The sequence below is a fragment of the Athene cunicularia genome (genome assembly GCF_003259725.1).
Source record: "Athene cunicularia isolate RWA chromosome 3 unlocalized genomic scaffold, athCun1 chr3_part1, whole genome shotgun sequence".
Classification (NCBI taxonomy): Eukaryota; Metazoa; Chordata; class Aves; order Strigiformes; family Strigidae; genus Athene; species Athene cunicularia.
Window position 1 is genome coordinate 84,505,489 of NW_020799097.1, and position 16,331 is coordinate 84,521,819.

The 16,331-nt window shown below is 35.8% G+C and overlaps 1 protein-coding gene across 1 annotated transcript in view; it reads left to right on the forward strand.

Annotated features, from left to right (window-relative positions):
* FMN2 (formin 2) overlaps positions 1-16,331 on the forward strand; it is a 177,710-nt gene that overhangs the window by 158,022 nt on the left and 3,357 nt on the right. The window contains exon 21 of the mRNA XM_026845620.1: positions 2,326-2,475. Within this exon, the coding sequence (XP_026701421.1) occupies positions 2,326-2,475 (150 nt within the window). The remainder of the gene's footprint in view (positions 1-2,325; positions 2,476-16,331) is intronic.

The following is a 16,331-nucleotide window of genomic DNA, read 5'->3' on the forward strand; positions in this document are numbered from 1 at the left end:
CTGTATGCATGTGTAACTTTGTACTGGTTATACAAGTGGACCTCAGCGAGATTTTCAGTCACTAGAGAAAAAAATATTAGCTATATCCTTCTACTCCCAGAGGATAGTTGGAGTAAATTAAGAGTAATGGCAGCCTTTGCATCTCTAAATGTTTGTGCTGTTTATCAATTTTCTTTGAGCATTCTTCTGTACAGTATGAATTTCATTTTGTCTTGGCTTCCCGTTTCCTGGGATGTTTTGCTGCAAAGGAATTCTAGCTTCTTACTCAAATTTAAAAGCATTGCTTAGGATGGCCATTTACTGTCAAATGCTTTTCACATTATTGTCATTTGCAAAATGGTTTGAAGACACGTTTCTCAGAACAAGACTTCTTATTTGAACTTCTGATCTTTCTGTGATCTGTAAATCATTAATGGCCTTCATTCAAAGAGCTTCCTTAAAAATAAGCTATTGACTAAGCTGATGCCTCCAGATTTCTTTCTTGTCCTGTATTCATGTTCCTTCAAAAATTTTCTCAGTTCATTATGAAAAATCAAATGATCCTTTTATAAGACTTTCCCACTAGCCAGCTCTAGAGCTGTAAGGCTGGGAACAAAACCAAATGATCTCCATGATAAGTTTGGAGTCTTGAAAAAAGTAGAAAATATGAGAAAGTAGGCAAAAAGATAAAAATATAGTGCAGCGGATTGATTAATGTCAAGGATATTCCTTTTGAGTGATTCTGTGGGACCACAGGATAGATAATATTTTCCTCACTATAAAACTGTGGGGAAAATGTAAATAGGTAAGTAAAATGGGATAGTTTAATCAATAATATCACTCATCTAGAAGTCATTTGAAAAAAAACACAACAAAACCCAGCCACAAAAAACCACATTCTATTTATTAACCAAGTGCTGACTTACAGAACAGAGTGCCATGGTAGCTAAGAGATCTGAAGAAATGATACACTCAGGTAAGATGGCATTTGAGTATCAACTCAGTGGGTTAAAAAGTGAGGATGTTTTTGTATTTTATATTTTTATGTGCTGAATCTTTGTTGCTCAACAGTTTCATTTGGCTTCAGCAGAAGGAAAAAATTACAAATTAAGAGAAAAAGTCTGTAGAATTTGGTAAACTTGATGTTAAATTTTTAAGGTGTAGGCTTACTTTATTCAGAAGTAGAATAATTTATCTAGACATTTATTTTTCATGTTGCGGAAAACAACTGGAGTATTGAGCTTTCACAACTTCTGTGAATAAAATGACATTTTCACCCACTTAACTGGAATTGCATTTTTTCCCATAATTAAAGTGATTAAAACTGTGATGTGTATTTCATAGAAGATTATCACAGGATTCAATAACTAGTAATTGAACAGTGAGCAAAGCATCTACAATTACATTTCAAGAGACAGCTTTCCATAGAATTTTCTACAAAATATCCCAGTCTCCAGTGGCTTCCATGTTTAGCCTCAGATGAGGAACATGTTCTTAAAAGCTCCAGTATTTACAAAACATTAAGTCAAGAAATAAAATGGAATAATAGTTAAACAAGCAATTAATTTTTCAAATAATTTTTCTGTAGTAACATTCCTACATATTTTAAAATTTGAAATAAAATAGAAGCAATCAAAACTCAGGAAATTTGTTAAATTTAATTGCAGTCATAGTCCTCAGTGTTGGAAATAATACCTTTGTGTTTCAGTAGCAGCTCTTACTTGAAGTGTAGCTTTCGTGTTTAATACGCTACTTTACTTTTGTTGTGCTCAGAAAGGGTTGTTGGATTGTTCTGGTAGAGTCAGGTGGGCACCTGTTTTCTAGCACAATTGCTCCTGGCCCAGTTTTCTGTTGTGTCATTTCTTGTTTAATATACAGCAGGTTTGAGTTTTAACATTTCTGTGTAGGCTTCAATCTAAGCTATCTACCCTATTGTGTCATAGCATAGATCTAACAGAACTTGAAGAACTTTGTTTCATTTGTAGGCTTTGACTCTGTTTTGAAAACAGCTTTGAACACAACAGAAATGCAGTACATGGGCAGGTGTGGACATCTGGATTTGCAGGGCTGTGGACAGTCGCTTTTCATTTTCGCTTTTGAAATGGAAAATACTTTGGTCAAAACCAGAACCTATGATAAATGCCAGATCCCAGCTTTGCTGAATAATCATCTTATTTATATTGTGTATCTATATATGTATACAAAGAGCTCAACTGTTATGTTTTGATATTCTTTAATTTTAGATCTGCTACCAAGAATAATTAAGTACTATGTCAGCACTAAGTAAGAAAAAAAAAAAGCATCTGTGGGTACTGAAACATTCGTCATTTTTGCTTTCTTTGACAGCTTTTTGGAAATGGCAGCCTATTTCTGTATGAAACCAAAAATGGGAGAGAAGGAGGTGTCCCCACATTCTTTCTTCAGTATTTGGCATGAATTCAGTTCTGACTTCAAAGACTTCTGGAAGAAGGAAAACAAACTTATTCTTCAAGAAAGGTATATTTGTTTGTTTGTTCAAAGGCTTATTGGGAGCAATTGCACAGAAACCAGTCAGCCTCACTTCATTAGCACACAACCTATTAAACACCTTTTGGAATTCTCTCAGTCTTTTTTTTGTTAACAGATTTTTTTATTCTCTCCCTAATAATCATAAATTTTGAATGGGACATTAATATCAATCTGTGCTAAAGTTTTTCAGGTTCATTACCTGAACAATATTTTTGTCAGAGCATGTAACTATTATGTCACCAAGAATCTAAGGAATAGGAAACTTGTTTCAAGTCTGAAAGTTGATTAAAGTTATCCCATTAGCATATTTAGTGAAAACAAGTCAGGGCATGAAGACATGACATATTGTAAATATTTGTCCAGTGAAGCTGGGAAAAAGGGAAACGGGAAAACAGAAGGCAAGTCAGTTGACTCTGCATTACAAAATGACTCAGACTGAACCATATTGCAAATCACAGCCCATGGACATGAGCACATGTGGTATATATGGCCTAAAGAAATAAAACAGTAGTTTTGAAAAATTGACCATACTGTCTGATCCACTTATTAGAAGAGCTATGAAGTTTGCTTTCATCTGTATGTAGATATTGTAATGTGGTCACTCTTTGTTTATAAAAATTATGCCAAGAATTAATCAGTTTTTTAAAAGTAATAAATGCCATATAAGGACAAATTAAACAAATACAAAAATGAAATCTGTAAACACTGTTATATAATCCTGCATCTGTTAGCAACTTGAGTGACCTCAGCATACAGATAATGAAGCTACTTCTGAGCCTTAATATTAACAGGATTGAGGTTTTCATTAAAAAATCAGTATCAGTCCATTTTTAGGTAAATTTCCAAGAACAGGCCTCTTTTTCAAGAGTACTTGCCTAATGTAATTGTCACAGACATCAGATTACTGGTTTAGAAAGTTACAGAAAACTTCCCCATGGCATCTACATGATCAGCATCATGTATACCATGCACATTTAGTTTAAGTGGATACATTTTGGAACGAGCAATCTCACAGTTAAGAAAACTGGATTCTGCGCCTTCAAGAGTGTGATGCAAATGTTAGCACAGTACAGCAGCTCTCAAGGGATCTATTTCATTTTACTGACTGTCTAATGTAATTTTATGTAATTAAGTATATCTCTTTGGAATTGAGTTGACGGTTAAATACTATCTTTGGTTTCCTATGCAGGGATTTAGCTGTCAACTTAATACAGGTTACTTTTATCTTGTATTTTTTATAGAACAGGATTTAAGAAAAATGTTATTTCATTTCCAAAATACTAGGCTATATTTCTAAAGCAAACAAACAAAAATCCTCCAGGGGGTTCTTGCTGCAAAATAGTTTTCTTTAAAAGACATTAACTAAATAAGCACAAAACCTCTTCCTCCTATTTTTCTTATACATCTAAAGCTCGAGAGAAGAATGGGCTTGTGATAAAATCATGTAATTCTCTTTCAGCTCAGTGTATGTGTATGCTAAGAGGATGTGTTGAAGCAGCAGAGAAAAAAAAGGTGACTGCCAGCTGGTCACTTCTAGGGCAAGGGTGTTTTTAGCCTGAAAGGAACTGAACATGTATACCCTACAAAATGGCTCTAGGTGCAGTATGTGACAGGGGAGGGAGAGGAAAGTGAAAAGGCCTGCAGTGGGAAAGGACAGAGAGAACCCTAGGAAGAACAGCAAAGAGACACAAATCCAGATTCAGAGCTGATGGGGTGGAGGGGACTTTCCCAGGGGGCACAGACAGGACTGTGTAACTGCAGATCAGGAAGTCACAGAGATTAAGACTGAAAATGATTCATCCTGAAAATCACAGGTAAATTTTTGTTTTGAATTTTAACTTTTGCTTGTCTCTCAAGTTTAAATCTTCCTCTGGATAGATTTTGTTTGTTCAGCTGAGGCAGGGTTTAGGCTTTGGAAGCCTTTGATATCTCGGTTTGCGCTCACCTCTCAGAAAAGTTTGGCATGGTGCTGTTTCAGGTCTGGCAGAGTCAGGCTCTCTTCGTTATCTTTTAGGAATTAAAATATTTTGGCCAAATTGGCAGTAAGAGTAAGAATTTCCCACGTTAAGACAAACTATTTTATTGAAGATGAAGAATCTTCTTTAGTAAAACAACTGTCTTATCAAAGCCATTATACAGAAAGTATTTTGCCTCCAATCATAGTTCAACCTTATATCTGAAGTTTTCCTTTAGGCTTTTTTTCTTGATTTTATATTTCCACTTTTCTTAGTGAAAGACAAGATGCTGTGATGGGAAGGTGTCTTGATATTGAGAAGTCAAAGGGGAAAAATCTTACGGAAAAATAAGCATTGCCCAAAGGTGTAAGAATGTACAACATGATGGGTTTCAAAATCTCAGACTAGATGGACAGATCTGTAGGTGACAGAAAACTGAAATCTGCCCATTGCCACTGAAATAAAAATTATTTCAAGAAACTAGATTTTCCTCTTTAGTTGTGGTTCTTTAAAGTGCTGCTGCTGCTAAAGTAGAAGAGCAGGCTAGAACATCAATGGTCAAAGTAATTTTCCATAGTTTTTCATTGGTGGCAAAATCAAGTAACAGGGTGAGATTTTTCCAAGTATTGCAGTATGTCATATTTGGTCAATTATTTACTAGGTTGCTGCCTATTTATTTATAATTATTTTTAAAATATGTAACTATTTGCTTTTCTTTTTCAGTTTGATAATCTTTCTTACTCACCCCCCAATTGGTTTTAGGGTTTGGGGTTTTTTTGCCTCTTCTTCCTCCACCTTAGTGTTTAATTTAATAAACTTTTATGCTGTGGACAATGTTTCTAGAATATTTTTTATCTCAGTTTCCATATGGACTGTTAATAGAGGCTGTTCCTTATTTAGTCTTTGCAAATTTGAGTCACACTGTTTTACAATAATTTACCCAAAGACTTTTCATAGATGGTATTTCCTAAGGTGGTACTACTTTTTGTTACCAACAGATTATGTTTTAAAGAAAGCAGTCAGCCAGTTCTTATTTTAAACACTTCTCATTTGGCATTTCAACTTGTATATTGGTTTCCCAGGCATTTATATGCAAAAGATAAACATTGAAGTGTCAGACTTCATATTTCCTTACAAGAAAATGAGAATTAAAACAAAAAAAAGAAAAATGGTCCAAGGTTAAACACAAATGATTTTTTTTTTTTTTCAGTTTTCTACTGCTTTCACTCAATTCTCTCACTTGAAATAAAGCAGGACTGGAAAATATATCAGCTCTAGAGAAAATTATGCATGATAAACTATTTAATACAGTAGCAATAAAAAGAAAGATGCACCTGAAAATTACAGTGGAGGCATAGGTCTGCCAAAAGGTTTTCAGAACAGTAGTATGTTTTTGTGGTCACACTGCAGTCAAGGCTAACAGGAGCATTCCAGTAAAAATTATCTGGGTTATTTATAAATTTCTCAAAATTATTTTGTGGAGGTTGGAACTTTTGATGCTATGTCTATCCTTAAAGATGCATATTTTAAGAGAAAATTTTCAAAACAATGTAACTTCTTTCTGATTAAGCAAATTAAAAAAAAAAAGAAAAGAAAAAACACAATCAAACTAATGGGCCATGTTTTCAGTTTTTAAATGTTGGTGTTGTCATTGTTCTTTCATTATAAATTTAATGCTTCACTGGTAGTCTATGCTTTTCATCTGCAGTTGAAAATTCTTGAAAGTTATCTGTCAGTATAGCTCACACTTTGCATGTGATCAGCAAGACAGCTGAGAAAAGCTGATGTATTTTCCATAAAATTTTTTCAATGTTGTTTGAGAGAAAGAATATGATTTGCAGTCTTCCTGTTCAGCATCCTCTTTATCTATGCATGTATTGCAGTTGCTGCGTACCCTGAGATGTGTGTTGCTCTCTGAATATGTATTGTCAGATAATGCAGCTGCAGTGACAGCTATGCAAAAGTCTCACCTTCGTAGGAAAACTTAGTGGATCACACCACCAACCTTCAAATGCCCTTTTTTCTCCTCTAGTGAGAGCAAGCACCTTGTACAAAGTGATTTATGAATATTTTTTTTTCCTCATTAATCTCTGTCTTTATTTCACTCCCACCCTGGTTTCTTTATATTTCCAAGGTAGAGGTATCCAGTGTTAAGTGCACTATTTCAGTCTAACACTTCTGTGAGAGCAAGAAGTATTTTTATTTTTCTTGACAATCAGCAAAGGCCTACAGAACTGTTGCAGACCCTACCACTTTCTTAGGAAGCAGGAAAAGAGCTTGTCCTGGGAATGAAAAGATAAAGGAGCTCATTAGGCAACACCTAATAGAACCCTACAGTTTGAAGTCTTGAAAAGTTATGATCTATTAAAATTAAAAAAAAAAAAAAAAAAAAAAACAAAAAACCACAAAACAAACCCAAAACAAAAAAATCCCACCCAAAAACGTTAAGCAACTGCTAAGTATGGCAATCAAATATGGAATCTGCAAATCCTTGGTAGCTAAAAATATAATTATTTATTAGAAAAATCTGATATTGGTGTGGACAGCAATGATCCATCTTCAGGACTACAACTTCATCTTTTCTTTATGGCCGTGAAATACATCCTGGCTCATTACAGTAACAAAAAGCAGTCAGTCCTTTGAGAATTTCTGTGTTTTAAAGAAAAGTTCCATTGTGTCAAAGGTGAGTATCAATATCATTAGACCTTAGATGCCAAGTTCAAGTCTTACTAGAAACAGGTTTGCAGGGCCATAGTTCCACCTTCCCTTTATCTGGGTAGAAGTGAGGTACTGACACTCATTTGTCCACTCCAGCTCTGGACATTTTTCTATTTCTTTTGCAGATGGCCAGTGCAACCTTGCAAAATTTTATCTAAACAGGGGTAAGAAAGTTGTATTTCTAGATGGGGGGAGTGGGGAGAGAGAGGGACAGCTATAGGTGCCCTGTAAGTATGTACATAAAGTACATATTGCTCATAAGTTCAGTCCAGCCCTTGCCTTTATGAAGAGGCATGTCACTGAACAGAGACTGACTGTGTCAGGGATGCCAGCAGAGGAGAGTTCATAAGCAGGATCAACATGATGGTAAAATTCTGTAAGTCCCTGATATCTTGCATCACACTAAGCTTGAGAATTTCTTTTGGCTGACTTTATTCAACCCTTTAACTCCCTCGATAAATCTTTGACACATTAAAAATAATCTATAAACTCAAAAAAATGCACTCGTCTCTCAAATGTAGAAGTTGCCCATTCCCGTAAGAATAGCAGTTAAGCTGGCACCTGGTGTGTCACACTGTGTATATCTAGATGAAAGGGAGATTCCTGGCCAGCATGTCTCCACAGCTCATTGATCTCCCTCTGCAGAAAGACTGGTATGTCTCCCTACAGACTCCTCAGCAGGATGATTTAAAACTTGCTGTTGAGCAATTTAAAGTCTGGCATTGGATATCTGTACATTGCACAGTGAGGAGCATATTGGTAAGCTGCCACTTCTGCTTGCAGAGGAGGGCATTAAATCCCATAGCACGAGCAACATCCTCTCACTGTAATTTAGGGGATATTTTGTTAACGCTTATAATAGGAACCAGTGAGTCAGACTCGAGAGTGAGAAATCGGGGGATATGGGAATATGGACTTGCAAAGAAATGTAGAGGTAGAAGGAAAAAGAGAAACGTATATGGAGTGGCAACATGAGGGGGAAATGATGAAAATGTGGAGTATGTTTAGCGGGCTCACATTTTGCTTGGCATGCTGTTGTAATGCCAACTAAAAGCTCCAAGCATTATGTTAGTAAGTAGTTACAGGTAGACATTTTCTGACTTGGGAACTTTAATGCCATTGTCTTTACTGCTCTCTAAGCAATTGTATTGCATGCTGGTAGGCTTGGTTCTACAACTCAGTTACAATGACACATTTCAAAACAGAAGGCAGCTTATGTAACTTGGAATTGAATATTTAAAAGGATCTTCTGTTTTTGAGAATATTTCAAAAACTTAAATAAAATAGATTTCTGATCAAAAAATACTGTTGCAGGCATCAGAAAACCTACTTAATCCCAAACACAGCAAAGATTCAAAAACTAGGAACAGTCCTTTCAGGCAGTGCCTCACAGACAATTTGCTGTCAAGCTGAAAGAGGTTGCTTAGCATTTTAGTACTTTTTTTTTTTTTCCTTCCTTCTTCACTTTCATCAATTAACCCTTTTTTTCAATGAAAACACCATCCTTTTTTGGTTAAGGGAGGAAAACAGTAACTTTCATTTTTAGCATTGCTTTTGAGGGAAAAGTTTGAAAAATAAAAGCATTTGGAGATAAGTTTCTCAATCTGGATCTTTGGTGGAAATTAAATACCTTAGTTTAACATTTTTAAGTAATACTGTGTTTTGTAAGGCAGGAAAAAATATTTTCATTTGTAACTGTAAGCCAACTGGTGAATACAATTAGTAAACTTGAACTAAGTGAAGGATCTAGGAAAAAATTCATTCCAGTCCAAAATCACAAATATGTGATCTTTCCTAATTCTTGTGACTTGCATGAAACCACATTCCAGAATGCCCCCGCATAAACAACAGAAGGGCTTTTCAGCAGTCTCTTCTTTACCTGGTGGTGATGGCGTATCATGTTGGCACATTAAATTCCATCCTAGTATGTGTATTGTGTATAATAGGAGATAGATACCAATCATCATCTCATAATGAAGGTTCCAACCTTTTTTCACGGCTTTAATGTCAGACTGGGTGTGACAATTTATAGTGAGATAGGATATCATGTTTCCTACCGTATAATAATCTTTTCAGGTTTTTTAACCCTTTTCTGTTTATCACTTCTTGAAGAATGAATGACATTTGTCTATGATAAAAATGAGCCCGACACACTCCCTAGATATTTGCATAGTATGAAAAAGATGACACCACTAAACACTATAAACAGAATTTTTGACATGAGGTTCTACACATACTAGTGAAATATTTTCATTCTCAGGCAAAGTAATTACTTTGGCATCTGAGGTGAAATAAAATATTGTAATGTTTTACAAATGAGCAGCATTTGTCATTAAAATCTTAGTCCTCAAAAGTTTGAGATGCTCACAAAGATTTATAATCCAGACTGATCTTGAACTACTGAAGATGTTAGATTCCTTGGTCACTGAGAGTTTGTCAAACCAGTGCATGGAGTTGGCAGAATAATGTCAACATCCATTGTGCATGGCTGGGTGCATGTTTTATGGTATGAGTACAGAGAACAGTCTAACATTGGGATTTGGTATTTTTTTTTTACATGTTTGGGGAGAGCCTCACTGTGTCTGCAGTCATTTTGAGTCATTATGTAATTATGAATGGGAACCTTTTGATACAATTATTTTCAACTGATGCAGCAAGGTTGGAGGCTTCTTATTTGCCCAGCTCTTGTACTGGAGATCTCTAGTTCTGTGGCTCTCCAGCTAATTTCTACTTCTTTTGGTTTTAATTTTCTTTCCAGTGATCTCTCCTATTTACTCAATTCTCATCTTTGCTTGTACTGCCAATCTTGTACCTATCAATTATCCAATGTGGTAGCCCCAGTATACCTAATGTAGAGCAGCTCATCTGTCCAGGGTATGTCTCCATATTCTCTTTAAGATAGTCTTCTTCACGTGTCTGTTCACAGAGACTTTTCTTTTTTACATATTGCATTATTTCCTTCTTTTACCATCTGCTGCTTAAAAATGTTTTACAGCAAACACAGTTTCACATTTCTATTTACTCACGAGTTTCCTTTCTTTTGCTTGCTGATTAAGTTACCAGTTTTAACTCACCTCCAGTCTTGTTCCTTTCCCTTATCATTTCCTGTTGAATTTCCTAACCAAATAGCCCAGAATGAAGCCAGCTTCTTTGAGAGCAACCTGGCTTTAGTTCCAAGAAAAATAATGGAAGGTGATGACTATCTTTTCTTAGAGCAACCTCAATTTTCATATGCAGTCTGTAGAAAAGTGATTTCCGTCTTGCCTGAAGGTAGCCAGGTATAGCCTGAAATACTGGCCACTTTGACAAGGAAAAAAAAAAAAATGTATTTGATGGCAGAAGTCAGGAAATGTATTTAAGTGAGTATGTGCACATTTGCGTTTTATTAGAACCGTAGCCATCCTTAACAATTTGAATTTTTACATCATTACATATTCAAGGTGAAATATTCCTTAATGCTAAAGTTACGATGTTCAAACTGTGTTTCAACGCATTATCCTTTTTTCTATTTATGCACATCTGGGTATACACAGATGTATGTGCACAGATAAAAGCAGAATGCCTAGATCACCAAGAATATGATTGCCAGATAGAACTGAGTGAAACTGAATACTTCTAAATTGAAATTCTTTCAAAATATTTTGAAGTGTGGTGTGGATTACAATAAGACTCTGCAAATGGGAAGGTCTCATTTTCATTTGTTGGACTCAATTTCATTTGGCCTAGAAGCCTTATTTTTAGATCCATTTGACATGATGCACACTGAAGAAAATCCAAAATGTATTCCACAAAGTCTACTTTACACTTGACAAGAGGAGGGATCTTATACAGAGTCCTTCTACAGGTTAGTTTCTGTGTTAAGTGGTTGGATTAAGACATTTTAATCTATTTGTCCTTGGTCCTCTGAGCCAAATTATGATTAATCACTGTGTCTTTCAGCCAGTCATTGTTGGCCTTTTGGTTGTTGAAGTAACCATGCAAGTAGCTGGCAGGGATTTCAAGATAGTCTAATACATAATCTCTTTGTTGGTAGGTAGAGGTTAGTTTTCATCAGTCAGTCTGATGGGACCAGGTACATTACAATGTGCTTCTTATCTGTATAAAGTCTTTGCAGTCAGTTACTGAATCATATCTGTGTCATCACTTCAACCCTATTGGCGTGAAAGTGAAAGTTCTACATTTTTTACTCTACTTTTATGTTGGGAGTTGTAATCTTCCTTTCTGTTTTTTCACTAAATAGAAACTCCTTAGCAAAAAACAATGTAAATATTTCAGTAACTGGGTTAAAGAATAAAATATAGGCATATTGGTCTGGAAGAATTTTCAAAGAAAGAATTTTAAAGTTTTCTGCTCTTGAAGTTTTAAAGACTTCTGGCATTTGATATTTTTGCTGAGGATTTTTTAATTAATTTTTATTTGTAAAGTTACTCTTATTATTATAAACAAGTTATCTCCAAACCTACATAAAATATTTTGGCAACACCCCTTTTATTTATCTGATAAGCTCTTAGTAGTATAAAAAGTATTAGCCTCAGCTTTGTTTATGTTAAAAAAATATAGAATAATTGCAGAAAAATACTTTTGGGTTTCATGAACTATACTGTCAAACTGAAAAAGTAATGTCTCAGTTTATTATGGAAGTTTTTGTGAGCAGCTCTACTATTTAAGGCATATAACCTTCCAGACTTCTCAATGTGCTTACATTTGTCATGTCGTAGTGCTTGCTAGTGAAGTGTAAGGCTACCAAGCCTAGATGGAGCCAGTAGGAAATGAATCTGTCTGCTACAGATACTTCAGACAAAATTATTAATGTTTAGTGGCAGGAAAGTGGCTCCCCCCCCGCAATGGATTGAATGATGACAGAAAGTCTCTAAGCCTTGATAAGGTTGTGGCCAAGCTGGCTTTTGGTCTAGAAAGTAGATAACGATACTCTGTCTTCCGGGTTTGTAAGGATGTCTGGTTTCATTTTCCTGTGTGTGTGCCAAAGTGTAACTTGCTTATTCATCTTACAAACCATCTTTAAACTTATTCATAGTTTGTATATGTTTGTCTCACAATAAATAAGAGGTAGAAGGAGGTTAAAGTGCTGGAGAAATTTTTATTACGATGGAAATAAACTACTTTATTTGTTATGGGTGACAATTATTAGACTCTGAATCTTATTAAGTAGCAGATTTCAAGACCTTAACTCTTGGGCTTTATAAGTGACTGGCTGTTCATTCTCTTGTATTATTCTTTTTTTTTTTTTTAACTGATCCATGGATTGCCTACTGTTGTATGTTCCCTACACGTTTTCTTATTGTTGGGGCTGTTTGGAAGTATATCCTTTCTGAAATAACACAAGCAATGCTTTAGCTAAATTTCATATTTAAGAAGATCTATTTATGCGGTCAAGTTATGAACAGTCTTAATAAGTATTTATATAATTTGCCCTTGGCCTGATGTTGGATCCACTGCTGTTAGTATCTCTGCTCTTCAGATTGCTACAGTGGGAGTTAAGCAACTCTGGTTGTCTAGGCTGAGAAGACTAGTTTTTGTAAGATTATTTTCTCATTAAGACAAAATCAAGAAATTATTTGGGAAAAGAAGTAACAGGCAAAAATTGCTAAAGGTAATGCAGCTGATGTTATCTTTCCTATTAAACTGATATGCTCACTTTTAAACCAGAAGTGATATGAGACGGGCCAGGGATCAATAGCAAATGAACCAAAGTCAGTTTACTGAAAGAAGTGAGATAGTTTGAGTGTCAGCCTAGCAAAGAAGAATAGCACACTGTAAACTTGCAAATTATTCCCATCACATGTCACCAAGTTAACTGTGCCACCTGGCTTCTAAAAGAGTGCACCATGTCCCTTCTCACCTCCATCTTATGCACTCTCAGATCATGCCTTGAGTATCTGTCCTGCTTCTGAGTATTTGGTTGCACTTGAGAGCAATGTCTCTATAAAGGGACCAAAGAGCCTCTATGACAGAAAGTATTAGTAGCACAGAACTAAGTAGTTTAAGTAAAAACAGATCTTCAGAACAATAAATCATTCTATACTCATGCCTGCCTTTGCCTAAGGGTCATAATTCTCAGGAACTGGGGAACACCCACCTTCCTTAGACTTTTTCACAGCCTCCCCCGGTGGCAGCCTATCTTTCTACAAAGGGCAGACAACTGAATCCCTACCCCTTTCCTAGGAATGTCTTTTTAACTGTTTCATGTTCTTTGTGCTCTTTTTTGACAGAGCAGCAGTGCCACTGTGGCCTGCAGCCTGGAAGTATGTCATTGTCTGCAATTGCTTCCCCTTTTGTGAAAGCTGGGAGGCTCACAGATTCATAGCTTGTATTGCTTTCTCCAAATGTCCTCTTCCCTCCTCCCAGTATTGAATTAGATCCATTAAAATTTCTTCATGAAGCTCTAACAACTCATAGTTGAATGGTTAACCCAGTCTTCTTGATATAACCACTAGGGTTCATAGAGGTTTTGCCCCTTTTGGTCTTAGGTTATTATCTTGCACCTCCACATTGATTGGAGTCTCACTGAAGTCAATGGGAGGTAGGGCAGGAAAAGCCTGAGCAAGAGAAAGGTAGGCAGGAATTTGCCACTGTGATAAATATGACTTGAACCAGGCATGAGTTGACAGAAGCAAGGTTTTTTTCCTAAATCTTGTTAGTTTCATGGATGGGAAGATGAAGAATCATTGAGGGCCAGTGGAAAAAAAAAAACTAAGAAGTAGAGAAAAAATTGCCAGTGGCAATTAAAAGTTATTTTTCAATTGAATTAAGACTATTGCCCTTACTTCAAAGGCAATCTTTTATCTCATTTTCTAGATCTTGCAGTTTAAATGGTACTGATGTTCATATCAAAACACATACTTTTGCTCTTCCAGGAGTAGGTTATTTTAATTTTACATTTAATAAAATCCTAATGTAGTTGAATGATCAGTCTTCAGAAAATACACTTGCATACTCTAGAAATTGATACCAGTTCCAATGGTTTTTGATGTAGCACTGCAGAAGTCTAATGATTGCCTTTGTCTCTGTATTTCACCAGTCTGGTGGATAAAATTCTTTCATAGATACAGCTGTAGATTTATACGGTTCTCCATGCTTCCATTTTTAACATGGTCATAAACTAAGCCTCTCAACAATGAGCCTTTGGTGTGTTATCTTTACATTTCTAAGGGCATTTCTTACTGAAGAATCATATGTATAGATTGTATTGGCTTCAGTGAGCCTCTATTCAACCACTTCAATCTTCCTGCGTAGAGAGCAGGGTGGGGGCCAAGAGACAGCAAGCTGTCCCAAAACCACACAGTGATTCAGTGATATGGTTGGAACTGGAACTGAGTGGCTGCTAGCTCTCAGCTTTGTCTTAAGTACATTAGGGAGTAATGCTTCTCATCTTCTGCATTCCCGTCCGTATGAATAAATGGGTTTATACTCCAAGGAATTTCATGAAAGCTCCCAAAAACTTGAGGATTGCAACCTTAATAGTGAGACCAGAACCTCTTACATAATCCTAGAAAAATGGGTAGCATGAGCTTAAGGTTATCATTTATCAGTCTGGAGGTTGTGGATCATTTTTTTCAAGTGCAATCTAAGGGGGACAGAAGTTCTGACTTCCTCACAGAGTGGCACTGTTATTAGCATTTCACTGTTTCAGGCAGAGACAGCTTTTCTCTAAATAGCTATTTCTCTAATAGAAGCGGAACATTTAGAGATGTTACACTGACAGTGCTACTTAACGGGGACTGCTTTTAAGAAAATAACCCCTATCACTGCATTATCAACAGTTCCATTCTGTATGAGGATTTTTGTTTTGAATTAACGTGAGCCCCAGAGAGAGCTGTCCTGTCTTATGACCTGGTATGTTAGGCAAGCAGTGGGTAATCTGTCCTGGAAGGGGGATATTTAGATGGGACTAAGAATGGAACTAAAGATTCCCTGACATTTCCTGAAAATAACATCTGGATCTGTGTGAACTGGCTTGGTAAATATTTTTGTATGATACATATGCTGTCATTTGCATGAGTAGTAGTCTGAATACCTGCATATATTACATTGCTTCTATAAAACAGTCATTTTGATAACCTCAGTAGTACTTGTACAGTCCCTAGGATTTGATCCAGGATTTATTCCCAAGTAACATTTAATTTTCTTATTTAAAAGACATCAGTGAAAGGAGCCAGCTATAGCTGTATCTGGAAAAAAAAAAAAAAAATTATATGATAGTTGTGTTATTCCATATTTGACTTTTTAAGAGTGGCTTTTGGTGGGTTGGAATCTGTCTCACTGTTTGGAAAAGATCATGAGAAGATCAGTGTCACAGACACTTTTCCTTCTTCAGATGGACGTAGACATGAAGCAGAAGAAAAGGTGGCATTTTAGGAAAATGTGTTTGATTTTTACTTCATTCTATATCATTCCCATAAGCTTCTATTTAAAGCCATCACCACATTTTGGCTGCCACTTTTACTGAATCTATTTAAATACATTTTGAAGGTGAATTACTTGGCTGTTTGACATTTTTGTTCTATATTATGCTGCAGCAATCTATCTGATTTGCAGTCAGATAGAAAGTGTTACAGCTTGAAAATAATAGGTTTCAAAGCCTTTTTTTCCCCCACCTGTGCACACAAAGGTCTTCCTACATTAATAAAATATAAGGCCATCAAATGAAGAGAGCAGCTTGTTGGAAGTGCTGGAAAAGAACTGACATTTAAATTAATTTTTGAAAGTATAAATTTGAAACTTATGAAAAGAACGAGGTGTGTCTAGTGAAGTTGGATAAAGGAGCGATGAATGCGAAGGCAGTTTTTTTAATGTGCTTAGCAGACCCAGCTGGAGTCTTTCAAAATCTGGCCCTTACCACACACACAAAAAATATTTAAAAATAATAGTAACACAAAGTCTGATTCTCACATTGCCCTGTGTAGCCTCAGTGAAATAGCAGACATGCAAGTGGTTTGGAGATGAACCGCAAGGAACCAGCCAAGGATATATCATTTCTTCAATATCATTTTACTGTTGGAGTTTTTTTTCACTGTTGGATAATGATGAAAAGGCAGAGTATGTGCCATCTAAAGTCTATATTGTTGGCAAGAGAAAGCAAATATAGGAGTTACATTTTTATTTTCTACTTTCATATTTATAAATAATATTCTCATCTCGTAAAAAAAATTA